Source organism: Thunnus thynnus, chromosome 6 (genome assembly GCF_963924715.1).
Source record: "Thunnus thynnus chromosome 6, fThuThy2.1, whole genome shotgun sequence".
In the NCBI taxonomy this organism is placed as follows: domain Eukaryota; kingdom Metazoa; phylum Chordata; class Actinopteri; order Scombriformes; family Scombridae; genus Thunnus; species Thunnus thynnus.
The window spans coordinates 5,726,226-5,750,244 of NC_089522.1; the positions used below are offsets into that span (position 1 = coordinate 5,726,226).

The window sequence follows — 24,019 nt, forward strand, 5'->3', positions numbered from 1 at the left end:
TGATTATTTTTACATTTTGGTTGAGCTAAGTCAACCGCCTGCTAGTTTTAATTTCATATTCAGCAAGTTTGGAATATAATCAAATGCACAACATACAACAATTCAACTATACAGCATGTAGTTGAATTGTTTACATGTTTCACAACTATAAAACATAAATGCATACCCACATAAACAATTTTTTGTCACCATCAAGAGATCCTCCTCTATACACCTCCTCAAATCTTCTGCGGATAACATGAATATTTCTGCACAGAAAGAGACAAAGTTGTCTGCTTAGTGTTAAAAATGTTAATTATACAGTTTCTGCTTAAAGATCCCCTCCAGACATGTATTAAGATGTATTTAAAATGCACTACTTTGAAAAATATATAGTAATATATTTGTGTCTGATATTGTTTTTCAAAAAAAGTTCAATTATTTTGTTAAAATCCTTAAAATTACATCCCCCCCTTCTCCCTCATTAAAAAAATCCAGAATCAATATATAAATATTTTTCACTTCACAAGTTTAACTGTTGGACACAAGATGCCTCCTACTTCACTGTAAAGTCCATCGTCTGTGTTTGTGCAATGGAGGCTTCAAGTTTCCATATCACACTTATATACTTTGGATATTGGACCAGGATTGGCTTCCAAACTATTTGTGATGTCATGAATCATGCTCGTAGGCCCACCCCTTAAAATCGGATTTTCAGTGAGCACAGAGAAACTTTCCACTTTCAACAGATGACTGTGAAAACAGCCTTCTAGTGTCACATACATCGTTCTGCACAGTGAAGCTCAAACATTCAACTGTAGGAACTGTTAGAGGAGAACAGGGGTCAAGAGTGCATTCTGCACTCCCTGCAGAGTAAGAGAGACGAACCGAGAAGGAGCTTGCTCTGCTTCACAGACTGAAAAACCACTTGAGATCTGAAACTGTGATATAAGCATATGTGTGACGCGCTGTGGTTAAGGTTGTTGAGAACTTATGCTTAGGCGCTGCTGTGTGAATACTTTTTACTTTGTCTGTTAGAGCTGTTGCTTAACAAGGACGCACCTGCATAGATTCTCAGAAAACAGGATTTTTGCTCATGTAGGTCACATGCTTTGTGCATGCATGCTTCATGCATTTTTAGAATAGCCTTTTTTGGTGCTATCCTTTGTTATTATTCATGTATTTTATTTATATCCTTTTTGGTATTATCCACGTACATATAACCAATGAAATGTTTGAATTTAAAATATATATCATGTGTAGATTTCAGATAGGACAAAATAGTGAAGACATCTCTCAGCTGCAACTGTATTGAAGGAGATGTAACCCTGAGGAGAGTTTCAGTTTTTTGTGAGATTTTTTACTTTTCTGGATTTTTACTCTTTTGCTTTTTTGTGCTGAATAAAACTAAGTAGATCACTCTGATTTATTGAAAAACAAACTTCCCATCTTTTTTGGTCCCGTTTCTTCACTCCTCCAAGGCTCCTCAACTACATTTTTTGGTAAGGCCCCTTGCTGTCTAATAATTCTCTAATATGTTAGAGATGCTAATCTGTGCTCCTCAAGAGAGGGACCAGCGGTAAAATTGTTAGGACAGGAGCCATTGTATCGGGGGAAAGCCAAGAGCAAGGGGCATACCTCACTTGGTGCTGGGGCTCTCTGTCAGATACTAACAAATTTCTAGGAAGAGAAGAGACCTCTTTAACACATACTGATTCCACCTATAGTAATAAGTTACTGTATTACTATTATTATTATTATTATTATTATTATTATTATTATTATTATTATTATTATTATTATTATTATTATTATATTATTGTGATTAGAGACACTGGAATAAGGTATTCAGTCTTGCTCACCCCGTTGTGTTACTACATGGTGTAAATCCTTGACAAACTTGACAACCTAGCTGATAGGCAGGAGGTAACGTTGTAGTCCCAGTAACTTGAGCCACATGGCACTACTTGCAAACAGTTAAATAGCACCAAACCAATAGGAATGGGACTTCATTGGATCGTGGCCTAGGCTCCTAAGCAGTGCCCTGATTGACACTTTAAGAAATATAAAACCCTTGATGCTTTCATTATGTTGTCATGTCCTTTCTCCTTACCTGTTCCAAAGCTCTTTCTCAATGCAACGATGACTGAGTTTGCTAATCTGGACTTCCTCAACCAGAAACATAATTACTGCCCTGCAGAAAGAGAATCAAGTTTACTAGTGATTTGTTATTATACAGTGAGTGACAAAGGTAAAAACGTTAAACAAAAGACATCTCTTGACAATGTTCTTCTTAGGCAAAATAATATAATGACAGCCCTAAAGGATATAGGTTTACAATTTTTCAAGTCTGTCTAAAAACAATAGTAAGGTGCCCATATGAACATTGAAAAAATATTTTGCTTGCTTTATTCATTCCTCCTGTTCATATGAGTAACAAAATCCACAGTCCTCGTTCTGTGCAAAAATGTATGTAATAGCTTATCTGAAGATAAAATGAGGTTTCAGTAGTCTAGGTTAGCCAAATCAATTGGATATCTCCCAAAGTTCCTGTGCTTTTAGTACAAAGTCCCTCTTTGTGTTACTATCCCTCCCCTGCAGCTCAGCAGAAAAGCACTGGTCAAGCTTCCATTCAAATGTAGCACAAATTTTAATAGAAAATTCCAGAAAATCAGCAGAAAAAAATGCAAATTAATGTTTCCATCCATTACTGTCAAGTGAATATTAGGATTTGGGCTCATTGAGATAAACATTTGGTGATGCTAATTCTTCGGTCAGTGCCATTAAACTGTTGCAGAAGAAGAGGGCACTATGAGATGCTGTAATTAAGAAGGGCCAGTCAAACCTCAAACAATAGAAATATGGAAAATATGATGAAAATAGGGCATTTATGTTTGTTTCATGTATTATCTTGAGAAACGTCTCAATCTCCTCATCTGTCCACTGATGTTTTCATATGCTGCCATTTTTTGTCTCTTCAGTAGTAACTGGAGTGACATTTAAGTCACACATTTCATGTACATCATAATTTATTCACTAAGTTTGTTTCCATTGCACTTTGTTACATTGCACAAAGAGTTTCTATATTCATATGGGTACCTGTTTTAAGATAAATGAAAAATTGTGAACCTATCCTTTATATATATCTTTAGTTTCAATATAGAATAAACACTGCACCAAATGAAATCAATATGTATTGAAAAAACATGGGATTAAATGAGAGAAATGCTAATTTGCATATTTTTATAAACTTGTTTATTATTAATTACAAGAAATTGTGCAAAATTGTAGTATTATGTGTTTCTAATAATGTATGTAATCAACCAAAACCTGCAATTCTTAATGGCTAAGAAGATCTTCTTCCCTGAATTTTTTTTTGACACACACACTTTTTTTGTCACATACAGCGCGTTGATCTCCACCATCGCCACACTTACTTCTGTTGGCCGTAGAGCTCCCAGGCCTTGGCAAGAGCAGCACTCATTGCAGAAGTCCTGTTGGTGTCCTGGATACACTTGCTCTCTTCAAAAAGCCCGACAGACTGCATTACATGTCTGACAAATCAGGGGTAACAACAGAACTCTTATTAACATACCACCTCCTTGGTTAAACTGATAACCAGTTAATTCACTGGTTCACTTCTACATATGCAAATGTCCTCAGATACCTGTGCACCATAGACAGACGGTCAGTTACGCCAAAACCACCTGCAGCAATAGTGTTGACCTCTATTTGCTTCAGAGAAGGTGTTCCATCTTCCCTCTGGTCCACCATGTAGTCAGACCGGTTCAAACCCAACACAATGGACTAGGAAGAAGATGGTAGAAGTTAATTTCCCGCCTGCCCATATTCCATTGCAATGATCCTCTCACCACTTACCAAGCCCCATTCATTTCATGTTAACATTTTGGTTTTGTTTTTAAGCTGACAACACGGACCTCACATCACTGATGCTGAATTTCACACCGCATTGCATTTATTGTTGTTGCTTACTTTAATAAATTTCAGTTTAATTTCAGTTTATTATTATTAAGTTTGGTGTGCGTCTCTCTCCACTTCAAATTCCTCACATTTTATGATTCTATGGCACAGATAGTTTTTAATTGAATTGAATTGGATTTTGTTAAACGTTAAACATGAATTTTGTTAAATGTTATATTGATTTCAGCTATCTGTCTCAAGTTTCACCAGAAAGTTAATGTGAAACTCTGGCTTGCTTTCATCTTAAGGAATAGTGTAACATTTTGGAAAATGTGCTTATTCGTGTTCTTGTCTAGAGTTAGATTAGAAGATCGATGAAGTCCACCACACATCAGAGAAACTCTCCTAGATATTAAGGACCAGTGCATCCCTAACTGTACTGTCATCTAGTATGAAGTTCATCTAGCGCAAGAAAGAGTGTTTGGGAATACTGTGTGCCTGCTATACTTGCTGGGTAACGGCTTGTGTGTGTTAGATAGTCTAATTGGGCTCATGTTCATGTTCTGCTCACGGTGTGGCCACATATTAGCAGCTAACTTTGTTAGTGTTTCTAGTTTGTAAAACCGTAATATGATTTCTATGTTACTTTATAATATCATAGTTCATTCTGCTGTTAGTTAGCAGTGTTACTGATATACCTACTGAACAGCCACATGGTAGGTGCACTGGTCAATTAACGACGTGTGCACAACACATGTAGCCACTAGTAGAAATGTCATAACATAATTTATCGGCCAGTAGATGGCAGTGCTGCATGGCTAACGGACATTAATCTACTGTTAATCAGTCCCTCCAGGATTTTGCAGTTTTTATGTTATTTTATTGTGGCCAAAAATGCTTGATTTTGCAGCAGCTTTTCTCAAAAATTGTAATAAAATTTGCAATGTATTATGTGTAAAATTGCGGTAATTGGGAAAAATTGCAAGCACAGGAAAATATTGCGATTTTTTAAAAACTACTACCAATGAAGACTCATATGTAATCACTTCCTTTGATAAAAAGCATACTGCATATCACAGAAACAACTATATTTCATTGCTAATTTTAAAACGTATTTTCTTGGCAAGTGCATGCATTTGTTTTGGGGGCGAGCGAAAGAAAGATACTACTTAATTTTAATACTGTTTTTCTTCTTTAACACAGCTGTTTGCAGGATGCATTGTGATGAGGTAATGTATCTGTTTGTGGCTGTGTAAGATTAATAATTGTAATGGAGGATGTTGAAGCAAAGTTAAGTTTGTTTTAGCACCGTTCATACAGCGAGGTTACATGTACGACTGCATTCACACCAAATCTGGCAATGCAGCACCTTCCCACAGGGTTGTGTGGGGGTGTGGGTGTATTTATTTGTTCAATAGAATGTAACCACAGTGAAACAATTAGAAAAATAACGTTTTATTGATCTGATTCAATCTTTTGTTCTTGCTACACCGTCACTCGCTCTCTTCATTCACTCTCTAGCTCGCTCAACCACTGCTGCTGTCTCTCTCTCTCGCTCTCTCGCTCATGCTCTCAGCTCGCTGCGCTCTCTCTCTTTTTCTTGTCTTTTTTAAAATGAGCCAAGAAGCCAACAACAAGTCTAACTTGAGAAGAGAAATGTTCTCCCCTCGTCCTAGCAACGTCTTTGTACTCCCTCATGCTACAATGCGACATGTAATGTAAACATGGGCTCTTCCAGTCTGCGTGTCATAAATTATGTTTCATAATTATGATTCTGATCTGCAGGGAATCTGACCCGGTGGCTGGCATTTAGAATAACTATATAGAAATAGCCAATCTTCTCACTGATGGTCTTGTTTACTTATGTAGGTCATATAGAAGCATCAGAGGCATCATAAGACTGTTTCATAACAAATAAAATCAGTAAATAATGCCATCTCTCTTTATAATGCAAGGAATCTCTGTCTGTCTCTCTGTCTGTATGTGTCCTTCACATATCTTTTGAACCATTCATCCGATCTACTTCACACTTGGTGGGTGCATTGCTGAGGACCCAAGGAAGAGCAGTGTCGAATTTGGTGCAATTCTGATATGCGACATGTTTAATATGAATAAACAAGAGATCAGAGAGCCACTCCACTCTGCAGCAGCAGGGCAGGGCTTCTGGGCTCTGTGACTGCATGTCATGATCACAGCTGTAAAAACCTGCCATGAGAGAGAGGATAGGACCACATCTCTTCATTTGATTACAGAAGTTAGACTTTGTTGTGGGTTTCCCAACTTATTTTAAAATAGACAAGAGAAAAAGAGAGGGAGAGCTAAGAGCATGAGCGAGCAACAGAGAGACAGGCTGGAAAGCTTTCTCTGAGAGAGAGACAGCTCGTGAATGAATACTTTTTTCATTTTCACAATACATTTTCTGATTGTTTCGCAGCGGTTATGTTCTAAAGCATCAACAACCATCAAACACTCGACAAATGATTTACTGTGGAGACAGATGTTTTTTAGGTGCAATTTGGGCATGTGACATGTTTAATATTAATAAACTGACTCGCTGAGTGGGACAAAGGCACACTCCCCGCTCGGTTAAACTGCCCAAGAGAGAAGAACGAGGGCACACTTGAGAAAAAAAAGAGGCAGAGGCAGTAAAACTAGTCAATAGGAACGCAGACACATTTGATTGGCAGCAGAATCAACCAATGGAAGGCTGTAAACTTCTATCGTTCACGGATTAAAACCATTTAATTTATGAAATCCTTATCATCTTAAGTGCGTTTGTCAATTGATGCATATATATGGGGTTCTCGAGAAATAACAAGCAATCGGCCCTCTCCCAACAGGCACATTGTAACCGGCACAGCACTAGTTAAAATAAATCCATTAACATAAAAATATTGTTTCATTTCCACAGCCCCCATTTTTATGTTTAAGATAGATTATGTCCATCCTTGCTGTCTGAATAAAGCATCAACTTGTATTCTTCTGACTAAATGAATGCAAACTTCATTTGGGAACATTTGGAAATGGTTTTGCATGGTCTATGTCAGTATTTTTTGTTGGCAGGTGAGATTTGTCCACCTTCCACCTGGATGTGGGCCTGAATCCTTGCTGAATGCGCGCTGCAATGACTTACATTACCTCGACATGAAATGCGACAATTGGCCCAAATCACAAGCGACCTGTTGATTTGGCCATTTCATGCAGAAAGGTTGCAGTAATTTAGCAAAATTGCAAGCTCTCACAAATATTGCTGAGATTTCTTGAATTTGAGTCAATTATTGCAATTGTAAAATTTTGCAATTTCCTGAAGGGACTAGCTAAAGAGGGAATAGGCTGTTTCAGCTTCAGAGATGACTGTTCATACATTCTCATGTTATTTCTCTGCTGTTGGCCAGTTTCGTATTACATTGCAGTGTGATTTCTACATTTGAAAGAAGCAGTGGAGTTTCTATATATGTCTGTTGTATTTTTTTTCTTATAAATTCACCTGTTTATCATACATGTTCATTCTTATTTTATTATGTTCATTTGCACAGAACCACTGAGTCATTGAGACAGTTGTGTGAAAGGCTTGTGGTTGTGATGGTGAAAATAAACACATTGGAATAGAAGATATCTGTGTGACTGACTGATCACCTGCAGCAGATTACCATCTATAGAAATAGCATGGAAGCTACACTTTCCTCACACTGTTGCACTGGGTGACATGTTCCTTGACATGTATGATGAAGACAGGCACTGTGTTTATTTTGAGTCAATCTCACACACACCGTCCTGCTGCTGAAAAGTCATTAGAGCACCAAGAATGTATTAATAAGGGCTGAAAATAGTCCTAAACAAATGCACTATTCACTACTGTCCAATGGTGTTTGCTAAAAACTACAGTGTCCAGATGTATAAATAAACTGCTCAGCCTTTCTTAAAAATGAAACTATATTTTTGTGACCTGTTGTTCAAGATTTACATCTCCAGTAGGAACCAATGGGCTTGGGGCTGAGAACCACATACAGGGTAGGGAGGTCAGTAAGAACTGAGACATGGACTACCAGTTTTGGTCTTTTTATGGGATTTGTTGACAGTAAGAAAAATGTCACTAGCCTTATCCTGAGAGTGCAAATACAGTTTCAAAGCCAGGTTATCTACATTGTTAACACTGTAAATCAAGTTTCTTACCTGTGTCCGCCCTTCCTGCTGCACTTGTCTGTATATGTCATACAGCTTAGCTGCAAAGTCATCTGCCTGGATTGTACTGCAATGTGGAAGGAGACAAATCATTGAACAATATATATGAAGCACTGCACTTTTGAATGTCATTCTCTGTTATACACCTAAACCTGTAAAAAACAAACTAAAAAAGGGTTTTAATAGTGAATTCCATTTTTTCATCTCCATGCAAATCATGGCTGCTAAAAGTATAACAGCACAATTAGGGGAGAATGGGGTAAGTTTTGCCAGTGGGTAAAATGAGCAACCCCCTGTATCTAGGTAACCATAAACAAAAGTAATCATGTGACCAAAGCTCAACTAAGTATAGTTCCCCCCATCTTAATACATCTTGTACTGTAGCACATGGAGAGAGAGGTAAGTAAAACAGAGCAAAAAAATATATATATTTTTGTCATGCCAAGTGAATTCATCATGTTACTAAAGTTATCAGTCTTGTATCCTAATTAAAATAGATACATTTTGGACATTATTACATGTTAATTTAAGTCAGTGTAAGCTACAAAACAAGGTCATAAACTTAGCACAGTGCCACTATGTGAAACTGTTTTGTCAAAATGGAGGTTGTGGGGTAACATGTGCCGGTGATGTTGGGGCAAGTTGAGTCAATGGCTCAATTTACCCCCAAAAGTTTAAATAGGCTACATATGCACAGATTAACCTGTGTATTTAAGTATTATTTTCTGATAGTTTAGAGAAGAGAACAGAGACACTGTTCATGTTAATGTTTGATGTTACAAGTGTTAGAATGTTGATGAATAAATACCTAATTGTTGACTAATGTTAAGTTTAAGCCATACACAAACATGCTGTACATACAGAAGAGTGACAAATTAAAGGAAAAACCAACATGAAGTGTCTTAGTAAGGTGTTGGGCTACCATATGCCTCCAGAACAGTCATTGATTCTACAAGTATCTTAACTCTACTGGAGGGATGAACACCATTCTTCAATAAGATATTCCCTCATTTGGTGTTTTGATGATGGTGGAGATCGTGGAGAGCGCTGTCTAACACGCCAGTCCTAAATCTCCCATAGGTGTTCATTTGGGTTAAGATCTGTTGACTGTGAAGGTCATCGCATATAATTCATATGACTTTCATACTCATCAAATCATTCAGTGACCCCTCGTGCCCTGTGAATTGGGGCATTGTCATCATGGAGGAAACCACTCCCATCCGGATAAATGTTTCATCAAGGAATAAAGGTGATGACTCAGAACAACTTTGATTTGCAGTGATCCTTCCCTCTAAGGGGACAAGTGGACCCAAACCATGCCAGTGAAATGCCCCCCAAAGCATAACAGAGCCACCAGATCCCCTCACTGTAGGGGTCAAGCATTCAGACCTGTACTGGTTTTTCCTTTAATTTGTCACCCATCTGTGTACACAAAAGCACATTTACACACACATTCTTTCTGTAGTTAACACACAAAGATCACAGTTTAATATTACTGAAAATGTTTAGGTTGTTTTACATGTTGTTCAACAGGACACAAACATATAGTTTTTTTATTTAAAAGTATGAATTTTGTATGAGTTTCATTAATGGCATTACTGAAGTTCAAAATTATCTCAAAATGGTTTGATTTTGTGTCATTTCTGTATCAGCATTCAACGGTGGCACTATTTACAGTGCTTATTTTACCCCTATCTTGGGGCAAGTTGTGTCATAGGACTAACTTTTTTTGATGGGTCATTGTTCTAAAACCATAATAATTAGATAACTTGTTTAAATTTCCATGGGCACACAACAACCTGAGGTATTTATAGTAACTATGATTTGAAACAAATACACTTTCATTTTGCAGTAAAATCATCAAATGTAAAAAGTGGCTCATGTTACCCCGTTCTCCACTGCTGTCACAACCACCCTCTACATCATCCAGAGACACAGAGAGTCATTTTATCTGTGCTTTCTTGCTTTGTGGCTGTAGGATTCAATGGCCAGAATTTACATAGAATTTTATAGAAAAAAAACTTCGCCATTAACAACATATTCTAATCCATATAAACCTTGCAAGAGCCTCCTCCAGAAAGTCTGGGTCCTGGCCGATCTTGTCCATCAGGGTATTGAAGTGAATTTGCACTTCCAGAGCCTGGACGAGGGCAGCTTTGGGCACAGGAGTGGGGAAGAGTGTGAATGGAATGAAGGTCACAACCTGAAAAAAGATGACACAAATGTATTGGCTCATTGCTTTTAGAACGAACAAGGAAAAAAGAGCTTTCATTAGTACATTCTTCATTGTTCAAAATATGTCTTTCATGTGAACATGAAAGTTACAAATCAGTATATTGTTTGTTTTTTTTATCTGGGACCTATTGCTTTAAGTTGATTTAACAGATGTTTGGCTGGACTGGCCACTGACCAGCCCTATAACCACAGTTGTGAGTGAGTGAGTGAGTGAGTGAGTGAGTGAGTGAGTGAGTGAGTGAGTGAGTGATGAAGTTTCACCATTGGTCGGCCGGTCGAGTGTTGGAGTTTTGGCCATTGGCCGTTGCTCTTTCAAAATGAATTGGTGCGAGATGATGGAAGTGGCGGACAGGAGCGCGATGCAGAGTGACTGTGTTTCTGCTCTGAGCTCTGACGCTGTTAAATGCAGAGAAGTCAGCTAAACTCCTATTTAAACAGATGCGTACCAGCATTTCTACCATCTCCTCCTCTACCATCCAGTGTGATCGACTCTCTGGCTAGAAGCGCTGTCAGTAGCTGACAGGAGAGATGCTCTGTGTTGCATTTGGATTTTATAACTGAACTAATACCAGGATGCAAGTTTTTTATTACTCTGGCGTTTTCACATCACAAACAATGAACAACAGCATTAAAACATGAGTCTTGCTGGTAAAACATGCGAGTCATGTAGCTGTCCTGTCAGTTTAGTGTGGGGAGGCTGCTCTGCAGGTGTACTAGATTTGACTGTAACTGCGGTAACTGGGCAGAGATAACCTGTCAAAAATTTTATTCACAATTTCCACGCAGCACAGTACGCAGGCGTACTGTTGAATGACTTCATTCTGAATTGTGTCCGAGAGCCCGTTATCTCTCCAAAAAATCCATTTGCTCTCTTTTGGGAGGTGACAGGACGTTAAACCGGGGCAAGGGAGTAGTGCGAGCTAGGCTAACTGCTAACCCAAACAAACCAGCAGTTCCAACAATCAAGCTGGCTAAGTTCGTTCTCTGGACAGCAAAATGGATACTATCAGACTTTTGAGAGCTTCCCAGTGCAGTGTGAGGGACTAATGTGTCTGTGTTTACAGAGATATGGCTAAATGAAAACATCATGGACACCGTGGATGGGCTGACACTCCACAGAGCAGACAGAATAGCCTCACAATCTGGTAAGCTCCAGGGAGGCCGCCTGGCTGTTAACATCAACAAATGGTGGTGCCATGATGCCGAGGTGGTCTCTACACTCTGTTCACCGTGCATAGAGTTCATGACAGTGAAGTGCTGACCCTTTTACTTGCCGCGGGAGCTGATGGCGATTGTCATTACAGCAGTCTATGCACCACTGAGTGCTAATGTGAAGCAGGCTATGAGTGCACTCTACAACACCATCAGCGAGCAACAGACGGCTCACCCAGATGCATTCAACCAGGCAAGTCACATGTCTGTTTTACCAAAGTTCTACCAGCACATGAACTTTGCAACAAGGGGCAATAACATATTAGACCATTAGTTTACACAAACATCAAGAACTCCTATGAAGCAGCTCCCCTCCCCCACATTGGTAACTCTGACTACCTAACTGTTATGCTAACACCTGCATACAGAACTTGGGTGAAACGAGAGAAACGAGTTTTCAGAAGACAAGGTGGCCACAGAAGGCAATTCCATCACTGGAGGACTGCTTTGAAAACAAACAATGGGACATCATTAAAGTGGCAGCAACATATGATAACTAGGGTAGACCAGGGACAGTTGTAACATGAGATGGTTGTAACACCTTGAATTCCTCCAATCAGAAACAAGCTACAGTGATTACACTCATTCTACACATGCTCAGTTAGATTGTCTTCTTGCTTACAAAAACGGAGCCACGTTTGAAACTCCCAGAGAAAGTTACCGGCAAAAGTGTTTTTCTGCGGTAAAAATGTAACTTTTCTATCAGATGTCTTTTTTTGGATACTGTTCTGAGATCAAATGTCTAGGAATCCAAACAAGTATTATTAGAATCACTGTTTTGTAAGCTAAAAATAGAAACGGCTAACATGTGTCAAACTAGCAGTCAAGCTAGTTAACATGAGGTGAAAGAATGGCTGGTGATACTGGGAGAGTTGTAACGCCTTGTTACAACCATCCCTGAACCAAGTTTCATTTATATAAGGCCTACATAAACTGGATGGATGGATGAATGGATGGATAGATGGATAGATAGATAGCAAATTAAATGTAAAATGTCATAAAATTACATGCTAAGTTAATAATAATCAGTTGCATGCTAATAGTCAGTGGAAACATGTGTTTGCTTACAGCATGCTAAATGTCAGACAGAGGAAGACAGACAGAGGAGTCCCACTTCCTTTGCTGAAGAAGGCTTCATATGGCATAAAACAGGGTAAATCAGTCAGGAAAGTGGCCAAATCATATGGCATTTGCCATGTGACCCTGTACTGAATGTTGTCCTCAAACAAATCCATTTTGATTTCATGTTTAAACCTTTATGAGGATGTGCGTACTACCCATTAAATAATTTTCTTGCATTATAATTTGATGGCTTCTCCTCTTTTTTTGTCATGTAGTGTGAAAAAAGTTATTCATTATTTTTTTTCAAAAAAGAAGAGAATAGTCACAATAACATGAATGTTAAATAATCTTTTTCATTCTGAGTATTTGATTGATTAATTATGTATATTTTTAACATGTTACAACCGTCCCTGGCATGTGTTACAACTGTCCCTGTACACTGGGACAGTTGTAACAGTGGAATGACTGTATTTAAATCAATTTTGCAACCTGTACATATTTCATAAAACCACTTAAATACATTGTTTCACTAGTTGACACACTGACGTTTATAATATAGCAAAAATTGCCACAACTGTCCCTGGTCTCCCTTACGGAAGAGGATTACGGCCAGATGTGAAAAATTTATTTAAGTTCTGAGTTTAAAGTCAGAATTCTGAGATTAATGTCAGAATTCTAATAAAGGGGAGGGCAGGGATACTGCCACCACCACCCAGCAATTAGGTACTCCAGCTGTCCACAGCTGGAGCTGGAGCCCACCTAAGGCATGGGCCTTTGCCAGCAATGACCCACGCAAAGCCACAGGGCCAGACAACATACCTGGGCATGTTCTTAAGGACTGTGCAGAACAGCTGAAAGATTTGACATCTTCATCTCACTCAGTCAAGCAGTAATGCATACCTGCCACCATCATTCCTGTACCCAAAAAGTCAAACCCAGCCTGTATGAACCACTTCCATCCTATGGCCCTCACCCCCATAGTTATGAAGTGATTTGAGTGGTTTGTCATGCAAAAAGCTTCGCATTTAGTACCATCATACTACAACAGCTGGTGGAGAAGCTGTGGTTTCTGGACGTGTACACTGGCACCTCATTTACTTGTGGCAGCCCGCCACAATATCAACATTGACCACCACATACTGATTTTATTTTCTTTCTTTTTTTTTTTTTACTATATAAAATGGATAAAATCTTATTTCATAATAGAGCGCATAGCCCCTCCTCTCTGTGCGCACATTTTAGTTTAGAAAACATAATAAAATACTTTCTTCTTTGTTTTTTTCTCTTTGGGATTTACATGTTTTCATTGTTTTTAAGGGAACTTTTAGATATATATCTTTATCCTTTCTGTTGTACTGCTGTGGGCTAAGAAGAACAGCATTTCATTTTTTTGTGTATGCATGTACACCAGAAAATGACAATAAACTCAATCTTGAATCTTGAAGAGCACTGACCTGAACATTGGTTGGTTGGTTCCAGAACATGCCTTGCTGTACTCTGAGCTTGCCAGGCCATGTCAGATAAAAAGGCATTAATTGGGGTGTTTTTTAGAACAGACATTTTTTGAATGGCATCACTGTAAAGCTTAAACTTCTCATGCTTGTTAAATTTTTCTGTGGCCTTCCACCAGTTTGTGAAGCCTCCCTCAACAAAACAGCCTTCACAAAAACTGAAGCTGGTTGGTTGATGCAGTGCCTCTGAAACATTAGCATTTTGACTTGCAATGTTAGCTTGAATCGCAGGGGCACATCTCCTGTCAATGCGTCCATGCTCATCAAACTCTGGGGAGGGTGCGTTGGTCATTTCAGAGTTGCTCGGACTGGATTATGAGTCTGCCTCGACCAACTCACTGAATCTTTTTTTGTTTTGTTGAGGCTTCCCAAAAAATTAAAAATGTGTTTTTGTGTGTTTCGACAGGTGGTCAGTTAGCTACGTCAGTGACGATAAGGTCAATAGCTACGTGACTAGTCACTTGACATCACTATTAGGACTGGTAGGAGTGCATTTGGTTATTAGCAATAATTCATAATTATCATAAATAATTGTGAATTATGAAATCAAGAAATTATCAATATTAATGAATAATATGGGCACCAACTGTTAAACAGCCTCACGGGGGGGACACAACTGTCAGATCTGTGAGGAGCACGGTTGATTATTAGCAATAATTAATGTTTATCAGAGATTATTATTAATTACAAAAATTAACAAAATTATTCATATGAATTTATAATAATGGGGCACCACCCAGAAACCAGGACCAATAACCAAACAAGGTAGTCTCATAAAAAAGTTCACCTAGAATGTTAATATCTGAGGGATAGGCTATGAATATTCACAGGTAATGACAAAAGACTTCTCTTTGAAGATATAACAGTATTTACTAAACTTAGCAGAATTAACAAAGTTAACAAATGCTTCATTCAATAAACCACTGTCCTAAAATCTAATTCTACTTAAGCAAACATACAGCTATGTACAGTGAGAACACATACAAGTGGGAGCATGTATGTATGTGTGTGTGTGTGTGTGTGTGTGTGTGTGTGGGCGGCAAGATGGCGACGTAATCTGACATGATGATGTTGAGGGTTTAGATGCGGACGTGACTATGGGAGGAAGTCACATCATGCGAGAACCAAATAGTGGAAGTGACGGCAATGTCTTGGTTAGACAATAGCAAGATGGCACCACCTGGTGGTCGGCGTCTTGCACTCACCCAATTCCGTGTAAAACACACGTGTCTGATGGCAGATACGGACGGATAGAGCAGTGCTTTGTCCATTATCTGACCGTCAGATGTGTAAGAAGATGTGTGTGTGCATGTGCGTTAGTAGCGAGAGGAAAGAGAGAGGAAGGAAAGCGACCATGGGGGGAGAGAAGTGGTTGCCTTGTTCACAGAGAGCATGCGTACAGACGGCAGTCTGTAACGCACGTTGTCTGGTTTTTGATCATAACTGTGAATAACTCACAATATACTAACTCTAACACTAACTCTGCCCAGACTTGAACCTCTTACTTGGTCGCTTCAGAAAGCAAGCAGAGTGTGTGTTTCAATCCGTCTTTCAGTCCAGCTCGGTTTCTCGGCTTGAAATGTTCCTGTCTATTTATGTTTCAAAAGATAGTTGCCAGTTCTTGAATTTCAAAGGATCTCCAGTGAATCATGCAGGCTCTGGTAATGGAAGATGATTGGCACTTACACCTTCTGTTAGCACGTTGACCAAATCAGAGCTGTTCTGCTCTTGAGGCATGGGCATTGCAGTTGATGGAGCTTGAGGTACCAGACTTTGGGGACTAGGAGCTTGACTTATAACTGGTAGGGAATGAGAAAGTAATAGGGGGCTTGAGGCATGGAGGAGTTGGGCTGTGACTGGCAGAGATTGAGGAATGAATTGAGAAATTGTGAGGTTAAGAGCTTGAAGTTCTCCTGCTGGTTCAAAGTCATGCAGCAAATCTGTTTCTTCAAAATTTTCTTTGACTTCATCGTAGACTTTTACTCGAATCCTTGCGGTGTTCAATTTCTTCACTTCCTCTAGACATTTGTTTATCTTTAGCTTCTAGCCTGTGAAGTTCTGTCGCTTCCTTTTCTAGTTCATCCAACACTGCTGAAACTTCCTGTGATTCATCAGCTTCAGCCACAGCCTCATTTATTTTGACTGAGTCGATGCTAGACCTCAACTTCTCATAGATGATTCTGTACCGATGTTGTACACTCTTCAGCCTTTCTTCTTGAATTTCTCCTTCCTTTTCTGTTAGGGTTCGGGTTCTTTCACTTTTTCATAGTCTCTCCACTACTTCTGCAAACTTGGTGTCTGAAGCTTCAGGTTGAGCAGTTGATTTGGCATTTTTATGGCAGGTCTCAGTGTTTGCATCAGACATTTGAGATACTTGAATGGTTATGGAATGTGTGTAACTACTGAGTTTAAATTGGATTTCTGTTAGGCTATGTGTAAAAGTAAGCTACAGTAGGCCTACATATGAGAACCCAGGAAGGTTGTTGATTACTGTTTTCTAAATATAGACTTTAAAATGGCATCAAGACAACTGTATGAGCATTGAAACTTATCTAGTCTTCAAGTTGATTTCAATTTCAAAACAAAATAAGAAGACTGGAAATTACCTTGGCACAAATTAAAGTATAAACCATAATTACAGAGGGAATAGGCTAAGAAATGCATCAAATCAGTTATCCTTTACAAAAAAAAAGGTTTTCACATTAGTGGAGTTACCCTTTAAACTTTGCTCGCACTGCCCTATAAGCTCGGTTACTCTTCATAAAACACAAAATTTTATGAATCTTAGTTTCAACTTGTGATAATGTCCTTTTCTTTAACCTTTACTAAAACCTTGTTCACTTGCTTATGGGTTTAACTTCTACTTTAAACCTTGTGACATGTAACAACCACAAACATTGACAAAAGACAATGTTCTAACCTATTTACTCTTCATTTTATGTGATGTAAATTAATAGGCTAATAAATGTAATATATGTGAATCAAATTCCAAAAATCACCAACAGCATAAATCTTTGAGTTGACTGATCTTCATAAATAAATAAAAATAAACTTAGCTTCAGTTCCCTTTCTACTACTTTCTTTCTACTTTCTCATGTTTGTTGACTATTTGCATAAAACAGGAGCAAACAGGTGATGCCACTTCGTTCTCTCCTTGTTCCTCATGTCGAGTCTTAACAGTTTTCATTCTCCTCTCACCTTAAAACACACAGTTTTCTCCCGCAGTGATGGTGACGTACCACATGATTAGAGCTGATGGCTTATACTCGGGTCCATTCAGATACACTCAGATATTGGATATAGACATACAGAACCAAGGCCTGCAGCAGTAAAATGATATCTGACATGACACAATTAGAGTGGAATTTGGACCCCACCCGACTCGGGTCCTGGGTCTGGTCTTGGTTCCTCAGAACCCACTGGACCTGCAAAGACCTCTGGGTGCACAGACAGTATGGGCATCTCCAAGTGCATCTGCTATTTTGGTTCATGTATGTACTGAAACGCAAAGTGCCAAAGGACTACGTGAAGGTGAATATAGATCAGCAGGTGTTGCTGGCTTTGCGCTGCTCAATCTGAATAAACCTCCCACCTGTTTGCGCCTCTCCCACCTGTGCACCGTGTGCTCTTAATTGGTCACCAAAATACCAAACTGACGAACAAAGCCAGTTTCAAGGTCAGAAAAATACCAAACAGTTGGAGCGCTGCTTGCACTCAAAAATAGGGCCCTTTATGTCAGTCTCTGATGGAAACCAGTTAGTGAGAATGAATTCAAAACATATACAGGTATAAACAACAAAGCAAAATCTTTGTGGTTGCCCCTACCTCAGATGAATTGGGGGTCTCATGTGTCCTCATTAAGAGCCCATGTTGAAAAGCCATCTCTTTTGCATCATCCACTAAATTGTTTAATCTATCAGGGTTTGAGATCAGCTGCTGGAGAAACTCTTTTGTTGCCATCGCTGTGAGTCTGAGAGGCAAAACACAGCAACCTTTAAGAAAAAAAGATAATATATTTCACAAAGGAAATTAACAGAAGAACCAGTAATCCAGTTTACAAACCTAATGCAGTGAGGTCTCCCGTTGCCACTGATGTCTCCCACAACCAGCTACTTGTAGGTAGACCCACAGTATTGTCAGTCAAAATGTAGTCAAAAGGCCAGATTAACCTGTTAGTCTGCCCTGTAGTAAAAATTCTGGTGCATCTGTCCTAGGAATTTGTAAAACAGCAAAACAACTGATACTGGGGCAAAAAGTGCCAGCCTCCTAAAGCTTTCCAAATAATCTTACATCTCAAATGCTTATCCAAATGGTCCAAATGGAATTTGACACAGAAAGAGCCCCTTGGTTTAGCTATGTATCATTTTTGTTGTTTATTTTTGTTTTTTTCTTGGACACAGTTTTTTTGTTTTTTGTGTTATTTATCTATTATCTGTTATTTTTGTCTGTTTTTGTTAACCAAGCAGAATAAAATAATAAAAAAAAAAACATCTGGTAATAACCTCACAATGACCAGACTCTGCATCATTTATATCATTGATACATATAAATATAGTAACATGACTCATACAAACACAGAGTAGCTCCCTTAAAGGGCTGGTATAGTGAAAAATTATCTTTGGGATGGATTAGGGTGATGGTGGGACCTCCTGTGCTGCAAAATTACTCAATTCTATCTCCTTTTTAAGTTATTTGAAATTTTGAAATTTGCAGCTTAAAAGTTAATTGTTACTATGTCACACCAGAAAGTCAAATCAAATATGCTAGGAAGCTTTGGCATGAGCCCACCGCTGCCAGGTACATAACTTCTGTAGTAGGAGTTTGCATCTCAGCTGGGTGATGAGCAAAGCAGGACGCTAGAAGTGTTGCTGTTGCTGGTTGTTCAGCAACTAAAAAGTCTTTACAGCCTTCCAGAGGATGAAAATTTACATTTGGAATGGCTGAAATTCAATTTTTGGAGACAGTCTTCCCTCCATTATTGGTAAGTGGTTATGTGTGTGTTCTGCAAATTTCACAGCTGACCGTCTACTTAACGAGACTCATTATTCTGCAGGATTTTCAGCTTTTTCACCTTTAATCTTTTGATGACGTTTTAAGACAAGTGCACTCGTAAAACATTGTTTCTTTCTGTTACTCAGCTAACGGCGTATGTATGTGTCATGAAGCTAAGCTAGCAACATACGGCTACATTCTCAGAGGCTGCAGATTTAAACATATCAGTCCTGCTGCCTTCAGATTCTGCTGGGATTTAATGAATTTGAGGAGAAGCTTTTCATACAGTATAAACAGCTGTGGACAGCAGATGGAATCTCTCACATTCATTTATCAATGCAGACTGATTTACTGATTTTCCTGCTTTAACAACATTAAACATTATTTTCTGTGCCAATTTTGGTTGGAGAGTGTTTAATTGACATACAGTATTTATATTTATATTTTAAGCATTAATCTGTTGTTGCAGCACGTCTGAAGCAAGTATGTAGTTTGGTCTGTTACAAAGTGAATTGAGCAGGTGGACCCAAACGCAGAAGGCGGCAGACAGGCAGGATCAGATGCAGAAAAATTTATTGAAACTCAAAAGACACAGGAGACACCAAGACTCAGCCACAAGGAACACTGACCAGAGGGGTGTTCCATCAAGCTGGCTAACGGGATATCCTGGCTTATTTTGATAAGCCTCGCTAATTTAAGTGAGAGTTCCGTTCCATCTCTGCGGCTTATATGAGTCCCAGCTCAGTAACCATGGTAACTTCGTCAGCAGAACTAGTCTGCTCCGTGGCAGGCTAACGGTCAAGCTTAACTCAGCTGCATGTCAAAGAATGTCCGACAGACAGAAACAGACTCTCAAAAGACGCTTCTATCAAGTGTTTATTCGCACTCGCAACCCTTTTACTTAAAAGCTTAGTATTCATAATTTAAGAAATAAAAGTGTGCCAGCGTTATTTTTAAGTTATTTATTTATTCATTCACTCATTTTGTTCAAACTGTGAGGACAAAAAGAAAATTAAATAAAGTCCAAACCATGTCCTTCTGCTGTGAATTTTAGAAATCAAGTAGCCCGACTACAGTATTCATTTTGGGTCTTTTCATACATGACAACATATGGCAAAACATTTTAAACCATGTAAATCTTTTTTTGTACTTTACTCCTATGATAAGCGGCTGCTGCTGTGTGCACACTGAAATCATGACAGAGAAAGAAAGTCATCTTCTCTCAATGAAAAACGAAGTCTCCCTGAAACTTATGACAATGGGGGGAGGGGTTAAGTAAATTTCACCGCTATCTATCGCCTATAATAAAGGAACTTGTAATTGGCAAAAGTCAGAACCTGCTGCTTCAAAAATGTGCGCACACTGCGTTTGAAGCAGCTATATTGTATTATGAAACAGTCATTAAAATTCAGTAACTTTATATTCATGTAGGCTAATAAATATACAAATGTCAATTAGATGGTATTCTGCATGACAAATAAAGAAAAAGAAAAGGTTATAATAATCATCCGCTTATAGTGATATTTGACCCGGACAGACGTGATCACCTTAAGCTGTTTCCACTGTACTTATATCCTAATTTTAGATATACATCTGATATTATCTAGCCTAGTGATAATATAACCACAGTCACTGATCTGAATACTCATTTATTAACAAATAAAGATAAAACCATGAACAGGAACAAGCACTGCTCTTCACTTTCAGCATGCAGACTCATCAAGCTAGATGCGAGGATTGAACCGTCAACCTTCTAATAATAAGTAAATAACCTTTAGGCTATCACTACCCACCTAAAAGGTATACATTTAATCTGTCATCAATTTTGTGCCAAGTCATCTCCTTCACCTTGTTAATTGCAGCAGTATTGCCCTTTTTGGTGAAAACTCCTTTATATTCTTCATATAGTTTCATCAGCAGGTTTGTTCTGCTGCTGAAAAGAACACTGCTCTAGTTTTCTCTTCTTTTTGCGACATAGTGTTGTCTTTTCGACAATGGACTGTTCTGGGTTGCTTATGTACTCCATGCACACGCACACTTCAAGCTTATTCCAGTCTGGCTAGATTTAGCATTGACTAGACACAGCTAAGCTGCGTTAGTGGAATGACTTGAGCCTAAAGTGAAAGTTGAAGTTAACTATAGCCAGGCTTTTTCAAGTAAATGCAGCTTTCTTTAGCTGTGTTGAAGGAACACCCCTCAGATACGTAAACGACTCGACAAAAACTGAACTGAGAACAGGACTTAACTACACAGGGTCTGATTACAAACTGAACACAGGTGAGGGAAACAAGACACAGGTGAAACACGAGGCAATCAACAAAGGTGGGAAAACACAGGAATTAAAGGTAACAAAACAGGAGAAAACATTTCAAAATAAAACAGGAACTAAAGTAATCAGACAAGGAACCGGTGACACAACACAAGGCTGATAGACTGATAGACTGGGGAAGACATTAGGATCAGGGCAGGGCTAACACCTGGGACATACAGCCTGCATGAACATCAGCAGTGCATGTGCATCGCTGAACTGCTGCATCTTGCATGCTTGCAGCGTCCACACAGACAGTGTTGCTGCTGTGGCACTTCTGCTGCCAGCTCTATCTTTCTATATAGAGTTTGGCTTTGATAACGGCCATCAATAATAGCATGTTTTATATCATTTAATTATAAATTTCATTTATATTTAGTTTAGTCAGAAAAAGATTAAGGAGCGGTGCTCAATTGTTAAAAATAAATAAATATGTGAGGTGAAAGCGGCTTTCCTTCTGACGAGCGTGGTGGGGTCTGGTTGTCAGCCACATGCACTCCTCACAAAGGACTTTTTTTTTTATCCATTATATTAATCATTTCGCCAGTTGAACCCCACTTCTGTCACCACTCCAAGTGAGGCTGACCCGCAGTGGTGACACTTCATGTCTGTGACATATTCCACAGATATAGACATTGAAACTATAGTGAAAGGTGTGATGTTGCTGGTGTGATGTCAATATGACAGATCATTTCCTCTGTCTATTTTTGCTGAGAACGAGGTATGTTTAGCCTAAAGCCAGGGTTTTCAATGTCACGAAGGTGGCTCTCTTTTAACCTGGCTAGATCACCATGGTAACATATGCTGCAAACTTAACCTGGTCCAGAGCAGGTTATGTTCCGAGTTTCGACTTAAATCGGCAATAAAAAGCGCTGCCCTTTCACTAACCAGCTGATTTGCTTCCAAGTCCGTTTAACACTGCCCATACTACAGCTATTAGAACACCAATTAGAATATTGGTATTTATCACAGATAATATTCAATCTATAATATTAATTTTACTTTGATTTGGCCAAAAGCTAAAGTGATTTCCACTTATCCTTCATTATGGGACAGAGTCGGACTTAAATGCACTTCTTGAGTATAATGTTTAAATCTGCAGCATCAAGTTTAAGAGCTTTGGGTGTGGGGGGCACGGAGAGTGCATTGAGTGGTAAAACAAGTATATAAACTAATTACAAAATTAATGAATTAATGAATTAGTGTTTTAATTAAAGCTGCAAGCAGCGTTGAACGGGCCCTCGTGCCTACGTGCACGTCAGGCTGCGGTGCTGTTGAAAGGCCTCTGTGACAGGCATGTAGATGTCTTTAGACCCGGGCTGTTTTCAGACAGTGCAAGAAGGAGATAAACATCACTTCCTTTGTCCACTATTTTGCCTGCTGCTGGCGCTGCTTCGCTGTAATTTCGTAGGGGGTGCTATTCAGCCAGTTTGCATCACTGATGGAATATTGTCATGTAGACGTGTTCAGGCCGGGACTCTTATCAAACATGTAAAGTTTGGGACAGACTGGAGCATTTACAATAAAGTTATAGCAACTTCCTCTGTCATGGCGAAACATCAAATCTCAATGGTGTGAGGATGAGAATTTTCTGCAGGGTGAGACATGTCTGTCTTGCTCACACCTGTGTCATCAAAATCATGCAAGTTTTGGGCCCATTCACTTGAATTTCAATTAGTAAATTGAAAACTCTTGATGAGTTTGTGTGTAAAACAAATTAATTTCCTAATTTTCATCAAGTCTATTTTTAGAAAAGTATAGACTTTTAACCCACATGACCTGGTCAAAGTTTGATTGAAATGTGTACTGTCAGGTGTGTAGAGACAATAAGTAACTGCAGCTGGACACAGAAAAATACTCAAAAAATTGGGGAGGACAGGAGGAAAACCAACATAGAATCTTACAACAAACTGCATCATACTATATCATTGTCCCCCAGCTGATGAAATCGGAGGGGTGGGGGCAATTTTATATGTCAATAAAACAATTTGCTTTTTAAAACAAAGACCCCTGAGCAGTGTAAAGGCTGCTTCTTTAAAGACATTTAGCATATAGCCTACATATTGTTTCTAAACAAAGAAGAGCTCACTTGAGCCGTGGAGTGGTTCAGGATGTGTCATTTTACCAACAAAGTGAAGTTCAAATTTATAGTACTGTTCTATTGTGACAACAGATTTATGTTCTCATCAAAAACAGACAACATATCATATGATTTACACATGTTTCCTATGTATTTTCTTAGTATACAGAAATATATAAAGTACCACAAAGCTTATAATGTGATACAGACACAGATCAGTGCTGAATACTAGAAAGACTGAACACTAAAAACATTCACAGATCTAAAAGTGTAGGTTCACATCAGAAAGTATTAATGCATGTATCAAATACATGACTTACACACTCTGATCTATGTGCACGACATACAAAATATAGTCTACATTTTCTATTTATTCTATAACACACTCACAGCAAGAAACAGCAATGAACTTTTGCCCATGGTCTTAAATGAAAACAACATTTAATATGTCCAATGTTTAAATAAAATAAAATAAAATATATGAAATATTCAATGCTCAATTATTGCAATATGAGGCATGATACCTTCCTCTTTTAA

The 24,019-nt window shown here is 38.7% G+C and overlaps 1 protein-coding gene across 4 annotated transcripts in view; it reads right to left on the bottom strand.

Annotated features, from left to right (window-relative positions):
- The window catches only part of LOC137184067 (glutathione synthetase-like), a 40,920-nt gene that overhangs the window by 4,681 nt on the left and 12,220 nt on the right, over positions 1-24,019 (bottom strand). For 2 of the 4 annotated variants that reach the window (XM_067591392.1, XM_067591393.1), the window contains exons 2-8: positions 17,928-18,094; positions 10,140-10,285; positions 8,074-8,149; positions 3,647-3,786; positions 3,417-3,533; positions 2,093-2,173; positions 171-248 (exon numbers count right to left, since the gene is read on the bottom strand). In XM_067591392.1, coding sequence (XP_067447493.1) covers positions 171-248; positions 2,093-2,173; positions 3,417-3,533; positions 3,647-3,786; positions 8,074-8,149; positions 10,140-10,285; positions 17,928-18,062 — 773 coding nt within the window. In that variant the 5' untranslated portion in view covers positions 18,063-18,094. The remainder of the gene's footprint in view (positions 1-170; positions 249-2,092; positions 2,174-3,416; positions 3,534-3,646; positions 3,787-8,073; positions 8,150-10,139; positions 10,286-17,927; positions 18,095-24,019) is intronic. The other 2 variants (XM_067591394.1, XM_067591395.1) reach the window with 1 other exon arrangement.